This window comes from Psittacula echo (assembly GCF_963264785.1).
Source record: "Psittacula echo genome assembly, chromosome: 2".
Taxonomy (NCBI): domain Eukaryota; kingdom Metazoa; phylum Chordata; class Aves; order Psittaciformes; family Psittacidae; genus Psittacula; species Psittacula echo.
Genome location: NC_137737.1, coordinates 105,679,974 through 105,707,886, shown reverse-complemented (window position 1 = coordinate 105,707,886; position 27,913 = coordinate 105,679,974). Strand labels below are relative to the sequence as shown.

The 27,913-nt window shown below is 39.8% G+C and overlaps 1 protein-coding gene across 6 annotated transcripts; it reads right to left on the bottom strand.

The window, feature by feature from the left end:
* Positions 1–1,027: 1,027 nt before the first annotated feature.
* On the bottom strand, positions 1,028–27,697 carry AFG3L2 (AFG3 like matrix AAA peptidase subunit 2). Of its 6 annotated transcripts, none has more exons than XM_080611000.1 (17): positions 25,931–26,201; positions 21,008–21,107; positions 20,462–20,530; positions 18,947–19,062; positions 17,934–18,086; positions 15,687–15,761; positions 14,267–14,391; positions 12,585–12,858; positions 11,844–11,981; positions 8,407–8,560; positions 7,707–7,814; positions 7,442–7,567; positions 6,744–6,854; positions 6,070–6,185; positions 4,921–5,121; positions 3,143–3,337; positions 1,028–2,035 (listed from the first exon to the last, which is right to left on the bottom strand). In XM_080611000.1, the coding sequence occupies exons 1-17, from the start codon at positions 26,051–26,053 to the stop codon at positions 1,793–1,795; spliced, it is 2,427 nt and encodes an 808-aa protein (XP_080467126.1). In that variant the 5' UTR covers positions 26,054–26,201; the 3' UTR covers positions 1,028–1,792. The 6 variants fall into 6 exon arrangements, with proteins under 6 accessions (XP_080467126.1, XP_080467127.1, XP_080467130.1 ...); XM_080611001.1 differs by having other exon boundaries at positions 14,267–14,388; XM_080611004.1 differs by lacking the exons at positions 18,947–19,062; positions 25,931–26,201 and adding an exon at positions 27,674–27,697.
* Between the last annotated feature and the right edge of the window lie 216 nt (positions 27,698–27,913).

The window sequence follows — 27,913 nt, the reverse complement described above, 5'->3', positions numbered from 1 at the left end:
GTAAAAAGTTTTTCCATGTCTTTAATTCCAAAATCTCAACCCAATCAAATTATGCCACTTTTTGGCGCAAAAATGTAAGACTTACTAAGGTAAGACTACATAAAACAAGTTAATGTTCTAAAAAAGGGGCAAAGGGATTTATATTATCATACATTTCTAATTGCACGCTGTAACTGAACAAGAGTGGAATGTAAAAATAGACGGCACAAACAGGGAGTAAAAGATGACCGTTTCCTGAAGAGGAGACGATTCTTTTACAGTCCAGTAGTGCCACTGTGAAGAGCTGCATTAGGATTTGGGTTAGTGTTTGGAAGGTGGGGTCAAGAGTTATGTTTCTTAGGTGTTTTTTTGTGTGTGTGTTTTTGTTTGTTTGCTTGGTTTTCTGTTTAAGTAACGAATGAGGAAATGCAGAATTGTGACTTCTACAACATAAGCACATTTAATCCCCTGCACTGGCTACAAATTGCCTACTCCAAGCAAAAAGTGCTCAGCTAACACTTTAAAAAAAAAAAAAAAAAAAAAGTCCTAAAAGAATAATTTCCATAAACAATTTACATCAACTAACTCAAGCAAAGAGCTTGTGTCTGACCTTTCAGAGACACATTCTTCCTTTGTCATCCTACCGCTTTCCAGTATCATGCAACACACTGACGGAATCAATTACCAGTTCTTCCCCTAACCTGCCCTCTCAAGCCTTAAGGGATGTGTTGTCCAGCAGGCAAGCTTAGATTATTTTCCTTCTCCACCACTCCACCCCCTCCAACTGTGCTTCCCTATTCTCTTCCAGGATAAGGAGACAGCCAGTTTCTGAACAGCTGAATTTTCCAACTAATAAATCCTTAGCACAGGGGAGAGAACCAGAAGCAGGTTATTATACCAGAACAAAAACGCAGTAGCTTTAGGTTAAGCAAACCAGTAAGAAATCAAAGGAAGTTTTTCGTATTGGTCTGAATTCTAATACTAAGAAACCAGCAAAAAACCAACCAACCAAACAACAAAAAAACAACACAAAAACACAAGCTTTGTTCAGAAAAGTACTGATTTTATTGATTCAAACTGTATTTACACAACACATTCATATATTCAATATCTTACAGAACTCTGTAAAAAACTGACTAATAAAACTGCAGGAGCCAACTGAGCTTCAGACTTCATATAAAGACACTGAACTATGAGTACATTTTAAGGTATTTAAGTGGGCTTCCAGTTTCCTTGTCAACTTACATGGCAGTTCTCTGTAGACAAACTCTTTCTAAAATCAAAGTGAAAGGTGGGAGGGGAAAATGGTCAGATAAAAGAGCTGATAGTTTTGCAAAGCTTGTACTTTGTAAGACCAGACTTTTGGCTAAGCATTCAACAATGCATTTGTATGATTCTTTGTTTCGGAAACAGGTCACATTCAAGTATACTTTAGATGCATAATCAAAGAAAAAATTAATTTCTGTAAGCTTACATACATTTTAAAACAGAAGAGACCAGTGCCACAGAGTTTGTGCATGAATCTGAACTGCTTCAAAGATGGAGAGGCTCAGTTCTGGCATTCCACTGCAGCTCTAATCCAACGTATGGTTCTTCAGCTGACACATGAAAGATGATCATCTTCTACCAGTGAACTGATGATATCACATATGGAAATTGGGAGCAGAATATCCTTATCTCATCACAAGAGATCACTCTTCCACCCATCCCTAATACAGTTTGGTTGAATAAATACTTTTTTCTTTTTAAGTATAGACTAGGCGAGCCTGTTTCTGTTCCAGAGTGTAAGTCAACATCACCACACACCTTGCAGTTAAAATGGCATCCCTCCTTTGATCTGCCTAGCAACCCGTTCATCTGCTGTCTCCTCTTTCTCTTTCTCACGCTCTTTGTTCCAGTCTTTAAGGCCTTCTGGTAGCGAGGTATCCTCATCCAGACTTCCTGTGCCTTCAACAAATTCTTCGTAAGTAGACTTTTCTGCAAACGGTCTTGGCCCAAGCAAGTCTAACATATCGCTTTTATCAAGTACTTCCTTCTCCAGTAGTCGTAGGGCAACCTGGAACAGCAGTAAGTTGTGTCACACATGTACGACACTCTTCTTTAGAGAGTTTAAGACAGTTTGGGCCCACATTCAGCACTGATTAATTTTGACAGAAAACCCCAGGTTGCTCAGAGTTCACTTAATGATTTTTTTTTTTTTTTTTGGTCCCCTGTGAGCATTTAGGTAGCAAAAAAATAACTTTTTTTTTTTAATCCTACTTTCAAGATCTGACAAAGTGCCTATGGGACACAGTTGCTGTTATTGTTTCAGAGCAGTGGCCTTTCGCTGCTGCCAAAAGGCTCCTGATGCAAGACATTAAGCTATAGATGAAAACAAGCACTCCCTTCCTGTCAAACCAGATGGTTCAATAGGGCTGCTGTTCTGTTACAAGCTAAAGAGCACCATAAAATACCAGTGTGTACAATACGGTACAAGTGTAGTTTGTAACCTTTTTGCGTCAGCAAGCACATTGTTCAGTACAAACCATATTCAGGGATCTTTTTTGGGATGCTGATGTACTACACCACTATTGACAGAATCCAAACAAACTTGTCTTCTTGTCAGTAAGCCTATCAGATGCCTATCCTGGAAAATTATCTTTTTGCTGTATCAGGCTTTCTGGCGTGGAGAAGAATATGCACAAGGGCAATCTCAGCTGCAGGGAGGCAGATCACAAGCAGCTGGGGGTAGGGAAGGAAGATGGTAGAAAGATGCTTTCTATTTCACCTTCAAAAGGAACTCAGAAAAAGGAAGTTATATGTACTTCCCTTCTTAGAGAGCTTGTTGTAGCCCAATGAATTGGAATCCTGGTATTTTGTGTTTGGAGTTTTAAAATTTCATACTAGACTAGTATATCTACTAAAGTCTACTTTGATAGACAGACTCTTCCCTCCAGATTGCCAAATGAGTATTTGCCATGCAAGGGAAGTGATGTTAAATCACATTCATGAGAACCTCAGAGGTGTTCCAACATGAAAGGAAATTTATATTTAGTTATTTAAGTCTTGCAACTTCTCAAGATTACACTGAATAGGTTTTACACAATTGCTATTTTTAACCTATTAAATTCAGCTTCTGGCTTAACAGCTGGAACTTGGCAGCTAGAAATACTGCAATGCTCACCTTCTCCACTTCGGCTTTTTTCTCAGTCAGAAGATTTAGTGTTCTGTCATATGCAATATTAATTAGTGACCGCACTTCTTCGTCTATCAATCTGGCAGTTGCCTCACTATAAGGTTTCTCTAATACCATGTCTCCTTGGCGAGGGAGGTCAAAGGAAATCTGCCCCACTTTTTCATTCATGCCAAACTGAACAATCTGAAGAAAAAAAGAAAAAAGTCAAATGACAGAGAGAGAACACGATTTTAGGGTATGTTGATGTAAAATATGGTAAATAAAACCGAAAGAAAGAAGTCATTTTACTATGACCCAGTTTTTTCCTTTAAAGTCAACTCTCTCCTGAAAAGTCTACCTAAGCTAAAGTACCTTAGTTGACTTTCACTTATTTTTAACGATTCAACTTAAGGACATAAATACCACCATTTAAAGGTGGTTTCATGATGTACATAGTACATCTTTCTAAATACTACAATTACAGAAAAACATTTCAGACTTCATTAAGCAGTAAAACTCTTTTCTTGTACCAGAAATACGTGTTTTTCCAGTTCCAATGCTTCCAAGTCTATTCCACTCACCCACATGTATTAAAGTAGCAGGTCTTCAAGATTTTGTCCTATCATATGCAAAAATCATATGCCATACTTTATCCCAAGACACTCCCCTACAAATGTGAAAGTTATTCCTATCTTGACTCATTACTGAATATAGACTCTTCTGATTGCCAAATATAGATATTTTTAAGTTGCATTTTACTCTAGTGGAGGCAGAAATAAGTTCAAACTGCTACCTAGTATTCACTCTATGGTTACTATCAATTTGATGGTTACTAAAGTGGCACTTCTCTGCTTGGTCTTGAAATATCAATATAGGTATGATGAAGGATATTCAGAATTCAAGGAGATCTCAGCATTAGAACCAAGCATCTTAACCTGCTTCCTTAAGCAAAGTTCAATACTTTCATCCCCTTGTTCTCTCTGGAGACAACAGATCTGGTTAACACGAGCAGAAGTCTATACTTAAACATTTTAAAATTTAAAATCAAACAAGAGTCACTGCTTCAGTGACTGAATGCCGTAAAATGAACATTAATAGGATTTCATTACACATTTACTTCCTAGACTGAGGCAACAAGAAGCACACCAGAGCCCAGGAAGTAGGTGTAGTTTGGGGTGTTGCACTGGGGAACAGAAATGTACTCTAAAATGTCCCTTTGCTCACCTTGCGAGTATTATAAAATGAAATCTTCTGTGCTGATGCAGGAAATGGAGTAACACGTGTGGCACACAGCTACACACAAGTGAGTCATTACACTGATAGGATTTCAAATTACTCATCTATGCTAGTTAAATGTGACACAAACTGATGTCTCCATTTCAGCAGCCTTATTTGACAGCAGTGCTTAAATACAAGGTTCTCTGAACTCAGTCACACATGTGAATCCAAGCTGAGCAATTGTAAAAGTAGGATCAGATGATCCAATCTGCGCACCAAATTCCATTTTAACAATACACAATTGCCACATGTACTTGAATCCAACTGCGGCATATAAGTTCCCGTGGGCACATGTAGGACAGTAATCAAAGTCTAATTCATAGACTTCTGTTGTAAGACTGTAATAAAATACTCGAGTCATCAGCATCTCTATATAACAAGAATATAATGTTCATTCATATAATGTTTTTTGAGGGACATACCTGATCAAATTGAATAATTTAAAAATATTAGTGTTAGGTAGTAGATAAAGAAAACTCTAAGGAGAAAAACCTCACTGAAGCACATACCTGAGCATATGCACTCTGGGTCACCTTCTTCAAGTCATCTTGGGCACCAGTTGTAATTCTTCCAAAGAAGATTTGCTCAGACACCCGGCCTCCAAGAGTCATGCACATTCTGTCAAGTAGCTGCTCTTTGGTATAAAGATACTGCTCTTTGGGTAAATACTGAGCATAACCCAGTCCTTTGCCACGTGGGATAATAGATACCTACGATCAAAATTAACAGAATGCTAGGACTAAATAGTGTTAACAACCATAAGGCATTCTTTGGTTTGACTTAATTTTTTATACCACAGCCTACACCATACTCACCACCCTTGAAGTTTAATTCTGACATTATTTCCATTTACAGTTTTGCCCTCATTGTGATTTATTCTTAAAAGCCCTGACTAGCTCTAAATTGGAATAACAACTACTAGAATATCCAGAAAAGAAACGCAAGACCACTGTCATATCTTTTCCAAAGACTGTATGGTATTTCTAAAATCTTTTAATGAAAAATCCACAATTCTTTTAGAGTTATGCATTGGGCTTTTAAGCATTCTGTAACAAACATTTGGAGCATTTCTCCCTCACTGGAGGAGTTTCCACATTTACTAACGTCCTTCCTTCCAGAAGGAAATTGTACAAGATTAATTTTAAGCTTGAAAGTCAATGAGATTAAGAACACAGCTGAGCCAAACTACAAACACTGAAGCAAATTTGTGAGATTGGGGTGCTTTTTCCTTTACCTTCAATTTGTCAAACTGTGCATTCAAAAAGCAAATTAGAACTAAAATCAGCCTCTATATGTTAATTTTTATAGTTACATTCCTGAAGAGGCGTCTACCTGCATAACCTGGTAAGATTAATTTAAATTAATCTGTAATTTAAATTGATCTGTACTAAACACCTCACAGAAAAAGCAGCTATCAAGGCAGGTGGACTCATGGGAAGATGAGCTCCCTTTAATTTTCCAAGGACATTTATACTACAAACCCTGTAGCAGCCAAGTCAGAAAACAGTTAAGAAAGCTACAAGAAGTAACCCAAAGTACTGCAAAATCTACACACACTGTCTTTTGCAAGATTACATATTTTAGTACCCTCTCAACATTAAAGAAAAGATGCTGTCCATGCTACTGTTACAATACTAGTTCCAATTAGTTTCCTTTACCTTCAAGAGTGGGTCAGCATGCTCCAGAAACCACCCTGCAACTGCATGCCCCGCCTCATGATATGCTACTGTCTTTTTCTCCTCTGGTTGTAGTACTTGAGTTTTCTTTTCCAAACCTTCAGAAAATAAATGTGATTAGTAGTTTCAGACACACCTTTCTCCGTGGAAATCCCTTACCACATTTAGGGATCTCTCATTTAGAGACATCATGAGCAACACGTAGATGCCATGTATATAATCTACTGATAAAGTTAAAAAACCCCAGAACTTGCAAACTGGTGAAATTTCTCTTCCAGGTTTTACTGTAACTTTGTCCTTCATTAGATTTTCAAGATTCAAACTATAAGCTTCTAAGAATATTCAAACTTTAAATATTTTTCTTCAAAAAATCAAAGAGTTTTCTTAACTATTTCAGGCTAACAGGAGTTAAAACCATTACTAAATCCCTACTACCCCTCTTGCCATTTTGAAGATTAGAAAAGCATCCTGCTGAAATTTCTCTCCATACCCTTTCTCCACTACAGAAGTCAGTAATATAAACAGGATACTCCTTTTCTAAATCTCAGGTGTGTTTAGGAGAGATAAAACAATACAACCATGAGCAGGAGAAAGATTCAAAGTGTGGCTTTCTGTATGCATACAAAAAAGGAAAACTATCAATGCGATCCACCTACCTCCAATAACTCTTTCAATTGCCTGCTCAAAATGCTTTTGGTTTATAGCATCTGAGAGGTGCCTTGCAGCAATTAAAGCAGCTTCATTACAAACATTAGCAATATCAGCACCTGAAAGCAGAGAAGGTATGAATTACACATCATTTTCAATAATTTTCTCTCAGTCTAGCATAAAGATAATCTTTTCTAGAATAAATTTTCTCCAGATTCTCTTTTTCAACTTTCAGAGCTTGAAGGTAATGCACTCTGAAATAATACATTACTCATAATATAACTCCTTAAGAGATATAGAAAGCTACAGTGAAGTACTTGTTTGATGTATCCTATCAGGGAGAAGAGTTTTTACATCCAGAAACAGAAACTGCCCTACAGAATAAGCACACAAACCCTATCTTTTCTCTAGTAGTGTTCAAAGACTGCGACATACTAAAAGAATACATGCACAGGTGGTAGCAATGAGAAATCTCTGGATTGCGTTTGCTGAAGACAGAAGAAACTGCCATTTGGTATGTCACCAGGTGCTCAGAAATCGCCTACTTGCTAGAACAGGCAAAGAGAATTTCATGCTGTATCAGTAAATGCAATAAAATAGAGCACCATCCAGAAGATCAGGTACAAGAAAATCAGAAGTAGCAGGGAAATCAAATATCTACAGCTTATATAACAAGTGGACAACAGTGACATTAGGAGTGACTTACCAGAAAAACCAGGTGTTAGTGATGCAAGCTTTCTTGCTAGATTATCTTTGTTTAAGACTGTGTCTAATTTCAGTGGTCTGAGGTGAACTTTGAAAATAGATGCTCTTCCTTTTATATCTGGGGGTCCTTTAAGATGAAAGAAATATGCTTTTAATTTTCACATATATATATTCTAATTGAACATGTGCAAGGAAGTTACTTATGTAAATAGCTGCACTGGTATTCTACAAATGCAGAATTATACAGCGATGCACACAAAACTTACCAATGTAAATCTGCCTGTCGAAGCGTCCTGGTCTCATCAGAGCAGGATCTAAAATATCTGGCCTGTTAGTACCTGCCAAAATTACTACATTTGTGGTTGTATTAAATCCTGTTGAAGAAATGTAATAAACAGAAAATATGTGTAAATATGATTTCCATTCAAAATATAGAAAGACTGTCTGGTTTACAGGGCCATGTAAGAATTGGCACTTTAAATAAATGACCTTAAAGCTGAAAATACTTCCATTTATTACAGGATTGTCCTGCTTTTCATAACAAGCAACAAATGGCCTTGGTCTCTGCTTTGTGAGGTACTCTATCAAATCCTGCTGTATCTTCAAAATGCAATACCAGATTAACTGCTCAGGAAGTTGCAGAACCAGCATGGCTAGCTGCATTTTTTTTTTTTTTTTTTTTTTTTTTTTTTTTTTTTTTACAGACAGACTGGTCTCATGCAAAGAATTTTTTTTGCCTATTCAACTATGACACAGAGCAGATGCAGAGTGGTGGTTCTTTTTTCTAACAAATTTTAGCAAAACATCAGGCTGCAGCAAACTGAATCACCATTTTTCATTTAGGAAGCAAGGAAACACTCAATTTAGATTTAAGCTAGAAACCAAATCCTGGCTAACAGGTCTAAATAAGCTTATTAGTTCTTTCCCTTATCCTTGTTGTCATAACATATGACATTGAATACTTACCATCCATTTCTACTAGAAGCTGATTAAGTGTGTTCTCTTGTTCACTTTGTCCTCCAAAGTTGCCCCTTCCTCTTTTCCTTCCTACTGCATCTATTTCATCAATGAAGAGAATGCAGGGAGCATTTTTACGAGCAAGAGCAAATAAGTCTCTAACCTTAACAGGAGAACAGAGTATGTATCAGATTGGTTTGTAACTGTTCAGAGTTGTGGTGGGTAGGAGGGCAACAGGTAAATCAATAACAGTATCACTATAATTGTGTATGGTTGTTAATAAGTGTCCCAAAGGCCCCAGCCAGCTCTCAAGGCAATCGTAAGCTATACTGTAGTTGCTGCTGAGCAATAATCACTTAGGGTGGAGGCCTGCAGGTTGACAAATTCTGTCTTAATCCATACATTAAGAACATTAACCAACTTAACGGCCGTAAGAGATAACAGGTTTTCCTGAATAACTGAAATATATCTTCAACTTCAGCTCTAAAGGCCTTCAAACTTGAAGGATTTAAAGCAAGATTTCTCTTTTAAGCTTTTTTTAAACACACAATATTAGCATCAGAACGGGAATGTGAAGGGGCATGCTACCACACAGCTGTCTTTCACAGCAAGGAAATAAAAATGTTTTAAGCTTTTCTGCAGTTAGAATAGGGTGATGTAGCTCCTACAGTGAGCTTAAGGCTTACTTAAAAGCACTTACCATTGTACTCTAACAATATGCTATTATAAATATTTACTCTTAGCCATCCTGTCTATTACATGGGCTAGATAAACTGAATTCACCTCCAAAGATTTATTTGAAAGTTAAATTAACTTCTAAAAGTCTGGAAAAAATGGCCAAGACAACAGGAAACAGACAAAGTTTTTTTTAGACTTTCAGATTTTAAGTAAGATGTTACCTATCCAATTCTGTTCTGGTAGTTACAGCCCAATGTGATTGGCTTTAAGATGCAACACTATGATGTTACTCTGCTTGCAAATGTATCAGAAGAACCTCATTGAAGCTAGTTCAGCAAGTCAACAGATCTATACCTAATGGATTGAACTGGAGCAAACAGGAACTGAAAACTGATGGAAGTATTTTGACCTGTGAAGAATTACATGCAGTTCAGGGCTTTACTACTTCATACGTCAGAGGTGCAATTAGAGAAGGCTTCTCTGATGACAAAAAATGTACAGGGGTGTGAAGAGATGCACATTTTGAACAGTATTCTGTACTGCAGAAAGTCACTCTGATTTGTTAACAGAGTTCAAGAACAATACAATGAATAAAGCAGAAGGAACACTATGAACAAGGAAAAAGCGTCATGCTCAAAGTGAACTATTTTTTGATTGGAAAGAGACAGAGGTCCAGAATTACACCACTATTTTTTCCCACAAGGAACCAAGGCTGTGTAAGCAATTTTAATTCTAGCAAATCCCAATTTACAAATAATCAATTTAGCATCACTGCCTTGTTTTCTAATTTCATTGGAAATGAAACTAAAAGTCTCTCATGTTGTTTTCTAGAGGCATCAGAAATTATGGACTGCGTAGAAACCTCTATTCATAGTCAAAGCAGAGACTGTTATGTCAACAGATTTCACTGGGTAGTAAAAGCTGATAATCATCTGCATAGACCAGCAAAAAGAGGTTAAGTCACTTTGCTCTGGGCATTTTAGGTATGTACTGACAGCTAACGACAACATAGTTTGAGTATTCTTATTATTCTTACTTTCCCAGAGGGCACTTAAGATTCAGATGGACAGGGTGCTGGGCCACTGTATCTAGAGATCATGCTTTTGCCAAGAAAGGCTGCCCCAGATTATCTCTGAGGTCCATTCTAACCTGGTATTATATGATATGGATCACTTCCTTTTCTTACTGTTTCTCTGTAAAGCCCCTTTCACACTGCATGCCTCCCTTTGTCCAAGTCTCACTCATCTTACATACACAATCACTATCTCCATACCTTCTGGCCTCCAGCCACTTTCTCAGTCCAGGCAGCTCCTTTTGCCAGTTTCCTTATACAATTCCAGACCTTCTCTGCATCCTCACTGAAGCCTCCACTCCCAACTAACTTCTGCGTTTAACTTTCTGAGCAGCTCCCATTCTCAGTTCCAAGCTTTGTGTCTACTCCCCTTCCCTTTTTCTTTTCAGAAGACCCAAAATCACCTGGCATCTCCTATCTTTTCCCACCTATGCTACTGGAAGAACTCCAGCAAGACACCACCTGTCCTGGGTTCAGCTTCTTATCTCAACCCTTGGGATTTACATTCTCTTTCTCCTCAGAGGAAAGAAGAGGGGAAGTGAACAAGCAGCTGTGTGGTTCTGAGTTACCAGCTGGACTTAAACTACAACACCATCAAAAGAGACCTACACTTGCAAGAGGCTCATGCATTCACCGCTGTGACAAACTAAGGACCAAATCTCAGACAGTTTATCTGCTAACCTCTAACACACGTGAAAACTTCAGTTTTTCAGGGCTTTAAAAAACTTGGTCAAAGTGAGTTTTTTCCTGCGAATCTTCACAGGACATAAAAGTACATTATGTATCTGGTAAAAGCCATTCCCTTTCAAATTCAAATCAAGACCCCAAATAATTTCCACTTCATGCTAGCAGAGTTAGCTTTTAAACATGAGTAAAACCCACAAGTTTGCTTCCTTCAGTCTGTTCACAAAATTTAAGACAGACAAATGTTAAGCTTTCCAAAAGCATATCACCTGGCAGTATACTTTTTAAGGCTCAAGACAAGATGGTTGGAGTTTGGTAAAGGTGTGAGCTGCTGGAAATAGAGTATAAGTTTGGACATTAGGAGGAAAGGTTTTTTTGTGTGTTACCCACCTGATTTGTAAAATATTATCAGTAACTCATTTATACACCTTTGTATCTTTTTAATGAGCTACTTTAAGAGAGTTAAGGGAAAAGAACACAAAAAAATGTTAGACAGATTTTTAGTTACATGAATCACCTGCCCTCCAGAAAGCAACCTAATGTTTGTGACCCTCAGACTCCTGTTTCAACTAGAAGCCCATTTGTGTGTCCAGACAACTACTTGTATCTAGGAGTCTGGAACTACAAAGAGAATACAGTTCTTCAAAGAAACAAGAAGATTTAGAGCAGAAGGAGACATTCTCATAGCAGTAATCACGTGAGCTGCATACTTCTGACCCAGCTAGTAAATTTACTTCAGAGCAGAGCATGGAGAATTCTGTTTTCTTACATTCCTCTAAAGAGGTGAACACTTCAGGTCCTGATGGTCTGCAAGCAGTTACTGAACTGCATTAGTTACTTTTATGAAAGGTGCATGTATGACTTTTGTACTTACACAAGCATCTGGTACCACTTTTAAGTAAGCTGCACAGATGAAAGAACTTCAGCTGGTATGAAACTGTTTGCCTCCCAGATTTGACAACATCCTTTTAACAACTAATACTGAAACAAAAGAACAAGGCCAAAGACTTACTCGAGCTGGACCCACACCAACAAACATCTCTAAGAACTCCGAGCCATTGACTGTGATAAATGGTACATTAGCTTCTCCAGCTGTAGCTTTAGCTAGCAGTGTTTTCCCAGTACCTGGAGGACCTGTCAGAATTGCCCCCTGTAAGAGAAACAGGTATATTTTCCTAACAAAGAAAATACAATACTAGCCTATAAAATAGCTTATGTCAAAGATTTATATATTATTATGTTCGGTCCACTGGCTCTTCTTCCACCACAGTAAAAGTTTTGCAAGACAACAAACTGAAGGTTATTCTCTCATTTAAACAGCAAAAGGTTAAAAAAAAACAACAACCCAAAACAAAACAAGAAACCATACACCATTGTCATGCTGTCTTAGATTTACAGGAAGAGTGTTTTCTTTGGCCAACACACTAAAAAAAATCCAAAGATACATCATCAGGTGGGCTCCAATGACAGCATAGCCAAAATGCAATTCTAGCACAATTATATACAAGAATTAAGGTACACATGCAAGCTATGTATCATTTCTGACCCATGTGAACAGATAAAGTGTTCCACGAGGCAAATCATCTGGCATCGCAGTTATACTGTTGGAGTTAATGCCCTTTCCCCCCCGACCTCGACTGTGCGAAGAAAGAAGCTGGAAAGCATTGCATATGTAAACATTCCTGTACAATTTAGAATGCTGAGGACTAACAAAAGAATAAAGTTTTTATTTGCTAAGTCATCATTCCCTTACCTTTGGAATTTTTGCTCCCAGATCCTCATATTGTTTGGGATTTTTCAGAAAGTTAACAAACTCCATGATCTCTAATTTGGCCTCCTCACAGCCAGCTACATCTTTGAATTTAACATCTATTTCATCCTTAAGGACCTTTGCCGTGGTTTCACCCACACTGAAAAGTCCACCCATTCCCCGTCCTGTTCGACCTAAGCCTGCAGGACCTCTTCTTAATGTGTACAATAAAGAGCCAATAATCAGAATTGTAGGCAGCAAACTCAGGAGAAATGACCTGTGGAGAAAAAACAAAGAAAGCAGAGAACCACATATATTACAAAAATCCATTGCTGCATATAACGTACAAATGCTGGTTCTATCATAAGCAAACAAATTCAGGACTAACACTATTAACTTGGATCATTTACATTTTGCAGGTTGCTCACTCTACAAAATAAGCATGAGGAAAAAAAAAAGTTTTCTTAATTTTTGTTTGCTTTTAAACCAAGTACACCATGTGACACTGATGAGCCTTAGAAGAAAGCTGCGTTACCTAGTAAACAGAAGTAGCTCATTTTCTGTGTCCTTCAAAGGTATATTCCTAGGGCTTAACATGCAAATGGTTATATTTTCAAAGGAAGTTCCATTAGGTAGTATATAAATATAATTGGTGTATGCTACAACTTCAAGCAGAAACCTCTCTCCAAAATACATACTCACACTTCCTCCCTTAGGTCTATCTCAATTTTTATGTTTTCTTCTTTCAATGTTTCTATTTCCCTCCTCCAAGGCCATAGGGTTTTTTTTCTTAGGGATTTTTTTTTCCATTACTCATTGCCCATTATCCTTCACTGTCTGTCCTTCAGCTTTTTAGCACAGCTCTGCACAAGCCAAGAAAACCCTAGTATTAACACACTCCTCATTATCAGATTATCTGAGCACTCCACAGATTTTTCTATGGTAAGACCTTCAAAGAACAGCTCACAAGAGGTGCTGTCAATACTCTGCAAAACGAGAATGTTGAAAAGAAGCACTACCACAAGCGAGCACAGGATTACCAGGCTTTACTGATATCCCACAATTCTGGGATGAACAGGAAAAGGATTTTTCTCTATCCTGTGGTATTCAGCAGATTCTGATGCAGCAGGGACCAGCAGTACTTTGATCATGCAGCTGGCGTGCTTTCCCATTTCCTGGTTCCTGTGGCATTTCTGAGGCAGAACTAACAGGCAGCTTTAGTGTGATTTACTTAATCACCAATTTCTTGCCACAGGATTTGACTTCTGCTGAAGTTAAGGGCAGAAATTGTGTTACATCTCAGTCAATATACTGCAGTTCTATGACATATTTTTGTCTGTTCAAAAGTCTGCATAAGTGCCATCTCTGGAGCTCTACGGACGTTCCTGGCTGACTCCTGCTCTGCTGCAAGTCACCTGGAGGGAGAGCTTAAATGGAGGAGGAACTAATTGTAAACAAACATTTATGTAATAAGAAACTATACTTAGGGTAAGAGGATATGGATTTCTACATAGACAAACTACTGAACAGCTCCTCTTACAGTTAACATTCAAAAATAAACCCAAGATGATTGTTATTCTAATAACACTGCCACCTAGTGAAGCATACAGTGCATGTATTACAAATCTATTTTGCTACTGTAAACACATTTTTTTATCAGAGGCTCTTTTAAAGCAACTTCTTACCCATCACTCTCTGTTGAGTAGACTACAGGCAATCTGTTCTCCACTTCTATTCCCAGATCTTGCTGCACGGCTTCAAGATTCCGTTCAAAAGTGTCCACACTACCAATATTAAACCAGACGTACTGCTATAAAAAAAAGCAGAGATCACCACAAAGTGCCCTATCTTATTTCAGTTTCACTACAAGCAAACGTCTTCTAACACATACACAAGCATTCTCAGAACAGATTCAGGCCAAGTTTAAGTTGCCTCATAAAGTGTGCAACTGATGCAAGATGCACATTACAAACCTAAGGCCTACCAACCTGAATACAACCAAACTGTACCTATCGTTGCTCCTACAGAGATCATACACCCAATAGTTTTGGGGCACTTTAAAGAGACTGAATCCTGGTGTTTTCTCCAGGAACAAACAGAAGGAAATGTACGTAAACAGATCTTGAAAAGGGAGCTATGGTGTCAGAATAATAGAGAGCACTGAACCAACAAACATAGCAGCCATGAAACTTACATGAAGAAAGGCAGTTCTCTGCTTTTGAAGTCTGTATTAGCTTTCAGTTAGTTGTCTTTACAAAAGACAGCAAACCCCAGACAGAACTTTCAAACAGTGCTGAGATTTGTTTTTTCATTAAAATCTCCCCTTTTGCACCATGACCTGCCTGACTTGCCCCTACTTGCCCTAATGGAATAAAAAAGAGGAGTCCTAAGTAGTAACTGATTGAGAAACTAAGGCAACTGGTGGTATTTGGGCTAAAGAGTAGGTGTATAAATAAGTCACTCTGAAACCCACTGATGAAGTAACTGCTGCAAATTTCACTTTATCCCAAAGGGACTTGCAGACCTTGCTCCAGAAAATCAGTTAAAACATACTCCACCACCTAGGAAGAAATAACCAGATAAAGCTTATTCAATGCTTCTTCTATGTTTTGATTTTATCGAAATAGGTCCCCACCAACAAGTAATTTTCTTCAGAATGAGAGCTCTCAGCTTACTTTTAAAGACTATAGTCAGATGGAAGCAAAGTTAAACATTTCTCTTTGTTTTCTCTAATAACCGGCTAAAATCAGTCTGAAACAGAAAAGATTCAGAAGTCTGGGATTTTCTTGAGCGACTGAAACCAGCAGTTAAAAATACAGAACCTTCAGTAGTTCTCACTCGTCCTGTTTGAGTATTTGTATCAAAAGATGATGCTGGAAAGGCACTCCCTGTCAGTTTTAAGATAATTGTGACAAAACAACTGGTACAGTAAAGTGGAAAACACAATGTAGGATAATGTAACAGTAAGGCACAAAATGTTTTAGATTAAGAGATTATTAATACTCCAGACTAAGTTTTCTACATCAAATTTACCTAAAAAAAAAAAAAATAAAATTTCTTTTTTTTGTTTCTAATGTCTCATGTATATGTACTAAAAGTGTTTACCCATTCATGAGGAGACTTTCCTGAAACAAAGATCACTCTAACGAAGCGTTTGTTCACAACTTCAAGTCTGTCCACCTGTAGAAGGAAAGAGGAAACCTGGTGAGTATACAGTCACTGCATGCCCATCACAGCTAAGAGCTCCATATACCAAATACATATATAGTTGCTCTGTTTTCAAGGAAGGACAATAAAATTAATTGTTGTAGATCAAGATGATTACACAATCTATAGTTTGCCATTAGGAATGGCATGAGGCACCATATACACAACTGGTAAGCACAGAATATCAGCACATTAGAACTTAGATTAAAAGGATGACTTCATAGCATTTTCATGGAAAAAACCCATTGCACATCTCAGCTCAGATCACAGATACAGCGAAATAGTTAAAAAATACTTAACTATTTCAATGGTTAAACACCAAAAGCAATAGAACACAACCCCAAATTCTTGTAGCAGCTTCCAAAATAAACCAAACTGAACAGAATGAAGGAAAACATAACTGTGCTTTTTCAATTGTTTTCCTTAAACAAACTACTTCCTGTGCTAGCACATTAAACATAGTAACATCAATTAGATAAAGAAAAATTTAGCTGAGATAACAGACAGGAATTAAGCTGTAGGTTTGCAGACACATACTACCAAAAAACCCCAAAAAAATCATAAAACCAAAAGCTTCATGGAAGTCTCCTCAAACGGTTATTTTCCTGAATTTGACAAGGTCTCTTCAGAAAGCAACTGAAGTTTCTCCCCATTTTTCCTTCCTCTTTCCATAAAAAAATAAGTGGTTTCAACAGCTTTAAAGAATTTAAATCTAGCAATGGTTCTACAAGTTGAGCCTGAATCATACACAGGCTAGTAACGCTGTTTCCCTGAACTCACTACGTGTGGCCATTTCTGGTAGAACTGAAGTAAAGCTAAGAAGCCACACAGATTTAGCCTGACCTCATGCAAAAGTATCTGAACATCTTTGTTTTGGCCCTAACCTAGTACTGCTGATGTCTTCTCTCCACTAACTTGTCGCCACTATGGTGTCCAACAGTACTTGCTAGTCACATATTTAGCTTATCTGAATATCCAGACTGCATCTTAAAAAGACCCCAAGAGACTTGGTTTTGTGTAACAACTCACTTTCATAATGTTTTTCTGCAACAAGGCTTCAGGCTTCATTGTAACAGCTAAACTACCTTTTTATTGAGCTAGTGTCTTACTGCACCATGACAAATATAATCAGTAAGGTTTTCTCCACAAGACATACACATAATTGTCAGTTAAGAATATGACTGCAAGACACAGCCTAGGCAGAACAGAAGCATACAGAGCAGTTCTGCACAGATCATTAAGACGAAGAAAGGTAAGAAACAATCTGTTTGGCATTTTATCTAAGGAATGGAAGAGTAGGAAGCATGCTGTTAACACAAAATACCACGTGTGAAACCCACAGGAGGAAGCAAGTCAGGGTTTTCCTAACCTGCAGGCACAGCTACAAAGTGGGACTTAACAGACCCAAGAACTAGTGGCTCCTGAAGAGGAAAAGGCCTGTGTAAAACACTCTCCTGAACTTAGGACATCACTAATCTATAACTCCAAGTGTGGAAAGCTGCCAAGTTCTACAGAGAGAGGACACTGATGATAAAATTGACTGCTCCAGTAGTGGCTCCAGGTAAGAAGGAAAGAAATAAGAGGAGAAAACAAAGAAAGGAGGCTATTTTACAACACCGTTATGCCAATGTACTGTCTTTGAAAGGATTCTTCCATTCTCCTCCCCCACCTTTCAGTTCACACTGCTGCTCCTCAGAATCCCTGAGGAACTCATTGAAGGCATGAAACAAGCATTTATTTTGTTTTAATTCAGGGAGGTGGGCTCATGGAAGTGCTTAAGGTTAGGCGTAAGTTTCTTCTGAAGGCAGCTGGCATGTCTGCTCAAGCCATTAGGCCAGCTTACCTGGAGTATAAAACTATACCCCAGGTTACACTGCCTCTTCAAACTAGCATCTACATGATCTATCCAACAAAGAAGTTCCGCCCTGAGGTGCTCATCCCCTCTCCTCTCTTGAAGTGATACAAATATTCACAGACATCCAGAACATCAGATCAAGGAACTGATTACAATGAAAGCTAATCCATTTCTCCCTCAAAAGTTACCCTTGAACCTTCACAGACACATGAATACAAGCATAAGCAAGGAGGCAGAAATGTGCATCTTCAGCACACTGATTTTTCTTTTTGATTCCCCTCACAACTTACCAGTCCTTTAGAAAGGTAGTTATTGACAAAGTCTTTCCACGTGATTTCTCTCCCAGGGACCCTGAAGAAGAAGTAATACACCACCATTGTCCAGAAAAAAGAACTTCCTACTACGTACATCCGAAACTCCCTGACATCCCATGGAATGTCACCCTAGGAAATGGAGGAAAAAAAAAAATAAATAATGTTTTAGGCTCTGTACTACAGTAAGTACATGAGGTTCTAGTACCTATTTCTGGCTCCTCTCCCCTGCCCTCAAGATGACCACAGAGAATGCCAAACAAAACTGTACAAACACACTTCAGTAACATCAGATATAACTGAGAAATTGCAGCATTAGTAGAAAATCTTTCAGTGTTTTACAAATAGTAACTGGACAGTTTTGATCTATGAACTACTTTAAAAACCTTTTGCCATCTAGGACTTTTCTCTCTCCATTCTAACCAAATCTTCCTGCCCTCCAGGACTACACGCCAGACTAACAAAAATAAGGAAAAAAAACCCAAGAAAAACCCAGGAAGGAGGAAAAATAATCATGCACACCAAGCATCTTTGTGGTACAGCTGATGATAATAAATGCAAATTTCAAAAAGAAACTTACGTAAGTATTACATTATGGTCAGAATGGCTAACAGTAAACTTTGTTTAACTAAGGTGGTATGGTCAGCAAGTTTTACAAATTGACATTCTGAAACAAAATACAAAGCTTTTATAGTCCTAAGGCTCCATTATAACAATTCTGGCTACTACCAACCACACTGATACGGCTTAAAACTCCATTAACATTCCTGAAACAGAATTAGATACCTCTGAAGGAATATACAAAACTGTTATTTATGAAAGACATTGACTGGGGAGCCACCTAGAGCCAGTTACTACAAAGTACTAAACATAGGAGACTAAGGAAGATTTAGGCTATCAGAATATGACCCTAAAAAAAGCAAAAAACATGCAAGGTTGTTTCACAGGGATAAGAAAGTTAGTACCACAAAAATATATTTTAAAGGCAAGACCTTCTGTAATCTGGTCCACCAGCTAGTTTCTTCTTTCTTGCCACCTTTTTTTCCACCACTGCCACCTCCTCCACTACTAGTCCCACTGGGCTGTCGGGCACTGGCCTGCTTTGCTTCTAACAAAAATAAAACATAACAAACCAAACAAAATTTCTTATACCAATTTCACACTATTTTTATTAGTCTTAAAATTAAAGTTATTCCAAAACCAAAAATTAACTAGTTTGCAATGCTGTAATAATGAGAAAAAAATTTAAAAACCAGAGATGTCTCTCTGCCAGTTAATGGACTATATATGTCCTAGTTATGATCAGAAGGTAGTGAGATACTTGTCTAACTGATGACACTTGGGCACAAAGAACTGAAAAGTGCCACAAATATAAAAAAGGAGCCTCTTACAGAGACAGCATGAAACTTACTTCCATTGCACTAGTCCACGACATGCAAGATTATTCTAAGTGCTTTGTTGGGGGTGAAAGATTTGGTGGGGCTTTGCATTGGTTTGGGGGGTGCAGGTGGGTTGCTGTAATTTGCTTTGTAGTTTGTTTTTCATGACAAGATCTAGTAACATCTCACATAATTTACCCCTCCAGCCACTCTATAGTCCCCTTAAAGCTCAGGGTTTAATCAGTATCACAGGCTGTCATCCTTTTTTAATACCATAGAGACAAGCAGAGCACAGTGACAGCCAACTACAGCAGAGGAATTCATCTTAATTCTTCTACTCATCCAGTTTACAAGGTATCTGCACTCTGTAGCATAATGTTATGTCAACATACTCGAGGCAAGATGGAGCACAACACTAACACACACTCTTTCCACTCTTAGCTCTTTCAAGAGCTTGGTAATTGGAAATCCAGGCATGACACTAGATTTTACCATTCAAGGCCTAGTGGGAGGAAAACTACTGTTCCTATTACTGCTCTCATAAGAGACTCACAGGGTTGCTGCCTCTCCTTCTCTTTGAAAGATGTATTATATAGATTTCTGATAAAACGGAGTAGCTGTTATTAGTTATAATTTACAGATTCACCCTCTTCGTAAAGATAGGGCTCCTTCTAGCACTGCTGCTACTAACTCCTCTTTCAAGCAGCAGGCTGCATGGTTGGTCCTGGCTATAGAGCTGATTCTGGATCTTCACCCAGAATTACAATTCTGGTTTATTTCTATACAAAAAAAATGGGTAGTTTAGGCTGCTCCAGGGAAAGCTGAGAACTATACACATAGAGAATCTCTGAATGCATTACTAATGTCAACTAACAGGAAACAGTGAAACAAGAATTTAAGGACAGCATTCCAACAGAAGCATAACAGAAAACAAAATATTCCAGAAGACATACATGATACGAAAGCAAAATAACATTAAAAATATATTTTCTTTTTTGCACTTTTAAACTAATCTGGTAGAGGAACATCTACACAGAAAATAAACAAAAACCCCAAACTCACAGTTATGCTAAAATCTAATGAATACACACTCCACAAAAACAACTGAAACGAAGCTGATTTTTGTACCTTTTGTTTCGCCAGTTGTACCTTTAGCTCCATTAGACTTCTTTCCACCAGGAAAATATTTTTCAAATCCTATTAAGAAAGAGTTCAAAAGCTCATAACTGGTTTTTAGTTTACAATTACACTTCAGTAGTCACAAGCTGACTGTACAAAACAGCAAAGCAGCTAGCAACATACAGACTGCAAAAATGGTTTTGTTTTTGTCTTTTTATTGAAGAGCTCTACCAGGTTTCCATAAGCAAATCTGCTGCTCCTGACAAGAAAATATGAAATGTATTTAATGACCTAAAGTAAAGCTATCCTTCAAACCAGAGATAGACAAGCTAAGTTCAACAGAAAACTGCATTACATAGCATGAAATTGAGCAGACAGTAGTCATGCTTTAATAGCTCCTAAAACTGCCATGAATCAATGTTCCAGCCCAAGATTAATGGCTGGTTAGTACGAGAACTTACTTCCCCACAGACAATAAACCTATATAGCACACAAGTGCAGTGTTTCAGCAAGGAATGCAGTCTGCTTCAGTTCACTGATCAAAGTTATAATCACCTTTGGGAGGCTGAGAGAAAAGCCTTCTGCAAGCAGCAATTACACTTGCCAAGACAGTACTTCTGTCAGTAGTAACTCCAGTGGTAACTTTTTCACAGAGCTGAAATATGAGAAATGAATATAAATCAACAAGAAGGTGCCATGAAAATCTTCAAACTCTCTAGCCGTCCTGAGCTGCAGCAACTCAGTATCACTGTTACAAGAGGAACTTTACAACAGACTTCACAGTAACTGCTATGGACCAGAGCGTAAGACAACAATGGAAAAGGAAAAGTCAATCAAATAAATAATTTCTATAGCAAGGAAATTTTTATTCTATTTGTTAAGAACAGAGAGTTTCATACATACAAACATTATTTAAAGAGAAAAATTAAGTAGGAAACACTAAAAACTATGAACATTAAATACCTACATACTGACCGTGTGTGAAGCATTTCATAATACCTGCTGAATGACACTTAAGTGCAACACTAACTGTGATTGTACAAGCATGAGTTGTAACAACAGTTCAAAAAGCAAGCCTAAACACCTACCCAGGAAAAGATCCAGTTATAAAACCAAAACAAAACCAAGACTATTGGCACCCTGTTATAAAACTGATGCTTACTGTTATTCACCATTTAAGTGCAATGAAGGAAATACAAATATTTAAATTACTAATTCTTCAGAAAAATTTTGTTATTGTAACTGAATATTTAAAAACAGAGTAAACCGTAGTTTTATTACAGAAAAATCAAACCCTCTTTCTTCAAGAAGGACAGGTTTTAGCTAAAAATCCCAACCTACCCCCTTCACTGCTGCCCCATAGAGGCACTCTATTTATGTATGTTCTTTTTGGTTAGAACCTATTTACCTTAAAAGCCAGAGAAACAGTTAAAAACACCAATCAACTCAAACCCAGAAAACAGCAGGTCCTGGAAACATGACTCAAGGTAAGCACATAAGACAACAAATGTCTATCTAGGACTAACACCTCTAGGACTATATCTGTGAAGGAAAGCTCAATGTTAGCATCACCATTGCAATTTTGTTAATTCAACTTACAATGTTTGGAGACAAAACTTATTTCTGCATGTTAAACTTGTAGGATACTAAACTACATGTTTATGTATCTTTATGTACTTGAGGTTTATGTAAACTACAAGTATTATGCTGAGAGAACTCTACGAATGCTGACATGTCATTAATTGAATGCTAGCTCTCCTGAAGCCTTCTGTCTGAGAGCTTCCCCTTTCATCCCTTATTAAATGATAAAATACATTAGACTTATTCCAAGCAGCCATCTAGTTCCACCTGCTGGAACCAAGAGGAATACCAAAACGTCCTTGTTGCTTGCTTTTGCTGCAGACTTATTTATTAGAGCTATTAGAGACCTATTTATTAGAGCTAATTATTAGGCTGCTTGATAAAGTCATTGCTTTGTGCCACTGCATGTCTGCATAAGGTCTAACACATAAAGTCCAAGAGGATAGTTTACTGATCATGAAAAGCATGTGCACTGCAGATAGTCTGGACAGCAGCTAATCAAGACAATAGCTACTAGGTCGAATACACTATGACCTCTACCATGAGCAACGGCATCTGTGCTCCTAGAAGAAGCTGTAAGACAAGTAGGATGCATCTGTGTGGGCAATAAAATGTACTTGCCACAAACCAACCCATCTGCAGTTAAAATACGAACAGGTAGGGAATGTTGGAGCAACAGATGAAACTCAAACACACATGCAGTAATACTGGCTTCTCTTCTATGTCACTGGTCTCCTACAGCATCAAAAAATTAGGGAGTTCATTATTCTACAAGCTCAGATTACTTTTTATTTGTAAAGAGACAGGAGTATTTAGAAACATTTACTCCAACTAAAATAAAGCAAGTGCTCACATTTAAAAGAAAAGTTTAAGTAAGCCAAATCCAAGTGCCTAGCTCAGCTACACCATCATGGGTTTATTACAGAAATCAGTTATAGTTTAATCAGAGAGTGAAGGGGGAAGGAGAGAGAGAAGGGTAAGCAGATAAAGCTTTGGGACACACCTGAATAATCAAACTGGTTTATTGCTGGATTGTCTCTACAGATTCTAAATTCCATTAATAAATGCATAGTCACCTGCAAAGTTAACACGCAGAGAGGTCAGTGGTTTAGAGTTGTTTTATGCTACTGACAGATCTAGGTGAGTTGGTCTAGAGAAACATGCAGTTTCCTTTCACCACAGCACTCCACAAATGACAAAGTTGTTAGAACTATGTTATGGTGGTAATAACTGCTTAGGTTTTGGTTGTTTAGAGTCAAAACCAAACAAAAACCTCCATAAAACATCAGCATGAAAACTGATCATAGTGATCCTGACACAGGACGTCTCCTGGACTGCTGGCAATGGGGATTCCACAGCAAGCTTAGCTAGGCAGACCCACTGCCTAAGCAGAGGGAAAGCAAGCAAAGCACATTTTGACTTGATGCTGTTTCAAACTATCTACCAGGAAACTCTGCCCACCTTCTCTCAGTCAGAGGTGGAAGAACTATCACAGCATATAAAGCAAAAAAACCCCAACCCCTATCTAATATCTTTTCTCAGGCAAACCTTGGGACATCTTCCTAAAAGTTAAGACTTCTTTCTATTAAGATCAAGATAAGCAAAGTACAAAATAACCCACAAAATACTACTACTCCAGAGTGAAATATAAACCCAAGATCTGTAACTGCAGAAAAGTGCCTTCTCCACAATTCCAATACTGAATAATATAGATAATTTTAAACAATCAGAACTACTGAATTTACAAAAATTTTGTAACTGTAATCCATTTTTTTAAAACTGAGGCTACACAAAGCTAGACCAGAAAACCCACTTGTTTAGCTACATGAGCAAAAGACCAAGAATTCATCAATTCTATAAAATTATGAGTTTACAGCTTTATCCATAAACAAGTTCCAAGCCAAGCAAAATAAAATTAAACCAAAAATTCTTAATTATCTAATAGTCACCAAAATACATAAGAGCATGTTGGGGAGTAGGGACAGAAAGCTGGTAAAGAAATCTAACTTAATGCAAGTTACTTTAAGTAAGATGATGTTAAAAAGGCTTTTATGAAAATGAAGCTCCTTGTTTTGCTCCCTGTACACACACGCAGATGCTGGGATGAAAACAAGGTTCCCTTCATAGGTCTTATGTTCCATTCCAAATAAGAACTCATTACATTTTATTGATGCAACTGAGAATTAACGTATTGACAGATTAGCAATATTGCTAACTGGTTTATTTACTCTTGCAATAAAAATCTCTGACAAAACAAAACCACAAATACAACTCTGAAACCAAAACATATATTCATACTTAGGACTAAGTTACTAACATCCTTATGGGCATTCATCCTACAATTACCACTATCCTAGTGATAGCTTTCATATGTACAAAGGTGCAACTGTTTGCCACTGTAAGATATAGAAAAATGCAGAAACTTGCCCAAGACGCCATGGAAAGATGCAGGAATTATGTACCTCCCTTTTCTCAGGCAGTAGCATAGGCCTGTCAGTCCTCTGATACTGGGTTGACAACAAGGGTAATACACATCTTCGTTGTGCTTTAAGCTGAGCCAGTAACTTCAAGCCATGAAGCCATTTTCTCACTCCCCTCTTTCCTCCCTCCCCCCAACTCCAGGAGAGATGGGAAAGAGAATCAAAGAAACATAAATCCCACAGGTTAGGATAAGAACAGTCTGGTAACTAAAGTATAATACAAAACCACTACTGTTATTACTACTACTAATAATGGAAACAACAAGGGGAGAGAACATAAAACTAAAAAGGGAAAAGGAAAACAATAAACGTAAGTGATGAACATTACAAGAGCTCACCACCTGCCGACCAACACCCAGTCTGACCCCAGCAGCAATCTGGGCCTTCAGGGTAACTCCCCCCAGTTTATATAGTGGGCATGACATGCTGTGGTATGGAATACCCCTTTGGGTAGTTTGGGTCAGGTGTCCTGTCTCTGCTTCCTCCTGGCTTCTTGTGCCACTCCTCACTGGCAGAGAATGAGAGACTCAAAAGTCCTTGGTCGGGATAAGCATTACTTAGCAACAACTAAAAGCATCAGTGTGTTATCAACATTGTTCTTAGACTGAGTCAAAACCACAGCACTGCACCAGCTACTAGGAAGGAGAAAAATAACTGTTACAGCTGAACCCAGGACAATCTTATAACAGATGGCAGTCTAAACCATTTTACTAAGAATGAATACCCAGCCACCACAATTTATCAGTTAATATTAGAACAGTAGGTTAATTCAAATCCACACCGCTATTTCACCGGGCACCGCCAACAACCGGCCGTTTGCCTTCTCTTTTCCAGCACATTGCCCTTGCACTCACTGACAACCCAAACTCCCAAACGAATCGACAGCCCACAGCACAGACGGTGGGTGCGGGTAGTCCCAAACCCACCTACCGCTAATCGCCACAAATGGACGTACTGAGAAGGTGGAAGCCAGGTAGGCCACATCACCTCAACACCAGCTGGCAGCCCAGCGATACCGGCAACGTACAGCAGCAGCTCACGGCTGCCGACTCACCCTCTTTCAACAACGGCTGTCCTCCGGCCGGCTATGCGGATACCCCCGCACGACGCCCGAGTGCCGCTTCCGACCCACGAGGCGCGGCACTCACGCCCAGCCACAGGCCCTCGCTACCCGCCGCCCAGAAGGGCAAGTGTGAGCAGGTAGGAGGTGAAGGAGAGCTAGGGAAAGCCGCGGGGAGAAGCGAACAACCCTCAGCCACGGGCAGCAGAGCGCTAACCCCCACCCCACGATCCTGGACAGCGGCGGGGCCGCCCCGCTCATCACCACGGCAACCGAGGCCCTCCCTCATCCCCCTATCCCTCGTTTACGGCTAACGGGAGGAGGAGGGGCCGACTGGGCCCGTGCTCTGCACCTCACCTGCGCCAGACAGGGCCTTGCCCCCCGGAGACCCCTCCCGCAGAGCAACTGCTGCAACAGGACCCCGGGCAGGCCCCTACGCCGGCAGCTGCCCGGTGCCAGCAGGAAGTAACGGTGCGCCATGGCCCCAGCGGCCACCTCGGCCCACCACCGCCACCTCCTCCTTCACCGCCCCGCGCCGCCGTCAACCCGCCCCGGCCTGCGACGTCTGACCTCATCGCGCTGTTGCGCGCACTTCCTCTACGTTGGAAGGACCCATACAAGCCCCACCCCTTGGTGCCTGCCCGTCACCCTTGCTGTGGCACGCCCCCTGGCCGTTACGTCCCCACGCCCCGCCCTGCCCGGCACTGAGGGGACCCGGTAAGCGAGGGGAGGCTCGGACGGTGTGGGTGCAGGAGACCTCGGCCAGCCCCGCTCAGAAGGGCGGGCTTTCCCCTGCTAGGGAAACCTGCGAGGCTGCGGCCGCGGGAGGGCTTCAGCGCTCCGACTCTCCTCCGCCCCGCTGCCTCGACAGGGACGGATCTTCGCGGCCTTGCCGAGTAAAGCCGATTTATCATAGAATCACAGAATAGTTTGAGTTGGAAGAGACCTTCAGAGGTCATCTAGTTCCAACCCCCCTGCCATGAGCAGGGACACCTCCTGCTACACTAGGCTGCCTAGAACCACTTCCAGCCTGACCTTGAATGTCTCTCCACAGATGATGCATCCACCACCTCTCTGGGCATCCTGTGCCAGTATTTTATCACCCTCATCATAAATATTTTTTTCCTCACATCCAGCCTGAATCTCCTGTCTTTTAGTTTAAAACCATCACCCCTTATCCTATCACAACAGGCCCTGCTAAAAATTCTTTCCCCATTTTTCTTGTAGACCCTTTTTAAGAACTGAAAGGCTGCAATAAGATCTCCCCAGAGCCTTCTCTTTTCCAAGTTGAACAACTCCAACTCTTTCAGCCTTTCCTCATAGGAGAGATACTCCATTTCTCTGGTTATTTTTGTGTCCCTTCTCTGGACCCTCTCCAACAGGTCCATGTTAGCTTCCCATCCCTCAGGTGTGCCAACTGCACCATTTGGCTTCGTGTCAGCTGCAAACTTGCTGACAGTGCACTCAATCACAGAATCATAGAATAGTTAAGGTTGGAAAGGACATTAAGATCATCTAGTTCCAACCCACCTGCCATAGGCAGAAACACCTCACACTAAACCATGTCACCCAAGGCTCTGTCCCACCTGGCCTTGAACACTGCCAGGGATGGAGTATTTACCTCTTCTTTAGGCAACCTGTGCCAGTGCCTCACCACCCTCACAGTAAAGAGCTTCCTCCTTATATCCAATCTAAACTTCCCCTGTTTAAGTTTGAACCCATTACCCCTTGTGCTATCACTACAGTCCCTAATGAGTCCCTCCACGGCATCCCTTCAGGCCCCCTTCAGACACTGGAAGGCTCCTATGAGGTCTCCACGCAGCCTTCTCTTCTCCAGGCTGAACAGCCCCAACTTTCTCAGCCTGTCTTCATACGGGAGGTGCTCCAGTCCCCTGATCATCCTCGTGGCCCTCCTCTGGACTTGTTCCAACAGTTCCATGTCCGTTTTATGTTGAGCACACCAGAACTGCACACAGTATTCTAAGTACTCCAATCCCAGTATGTTGTTGATGAAGATATTAAAGAGTACTGGTCCCAGTATGGACCCCTGAGGGATGCCACTTGTCACTGGTGTCCATGCACATATTGAGCCATTATCACCTGCAGTGATATCCATTATCCTGTGGTAACGTTCATCAAAGCCTGGCGGAAAGAAGACAACTTGTCTCCTGTGGGACAGCACACACACTTCACCTCACTACGTACGGCACCACCACCGCCGCCCCACAACCTCCGCGGGAACGTGTGCGGTGATGGCGGGGGCAGCGGGCGGGGAAAGGCGAGGCGGTGACGGAATCGCGTGACACATGAGCCGGCTGGGCACGCCCAGCGCCGGCCCCG

Coding starts and splice junctions, on each gene's coding strand:
- AFG3L2 (XM_080611000.1), bottom strand. CDS start 26,053: ATGGCGCACCGTTACTTCCTGCTGGCACCGGGCAGCTGCCGGCGTAGG. Junction 12,859..14,266: donor TACTCAACAGAGAGTGATGG/GTAAGAAGTTGC, acceptor TTTTCTCCACAG/GTCATTTCTCCTGAGTTTGC. Junction 7,568..7,706: donor CGACAGGCAGATTTACATTG/GTAAGTTTTGTG, acceptor TTCATCTTAAAG/GACCCCCAGATATAAAAGGA.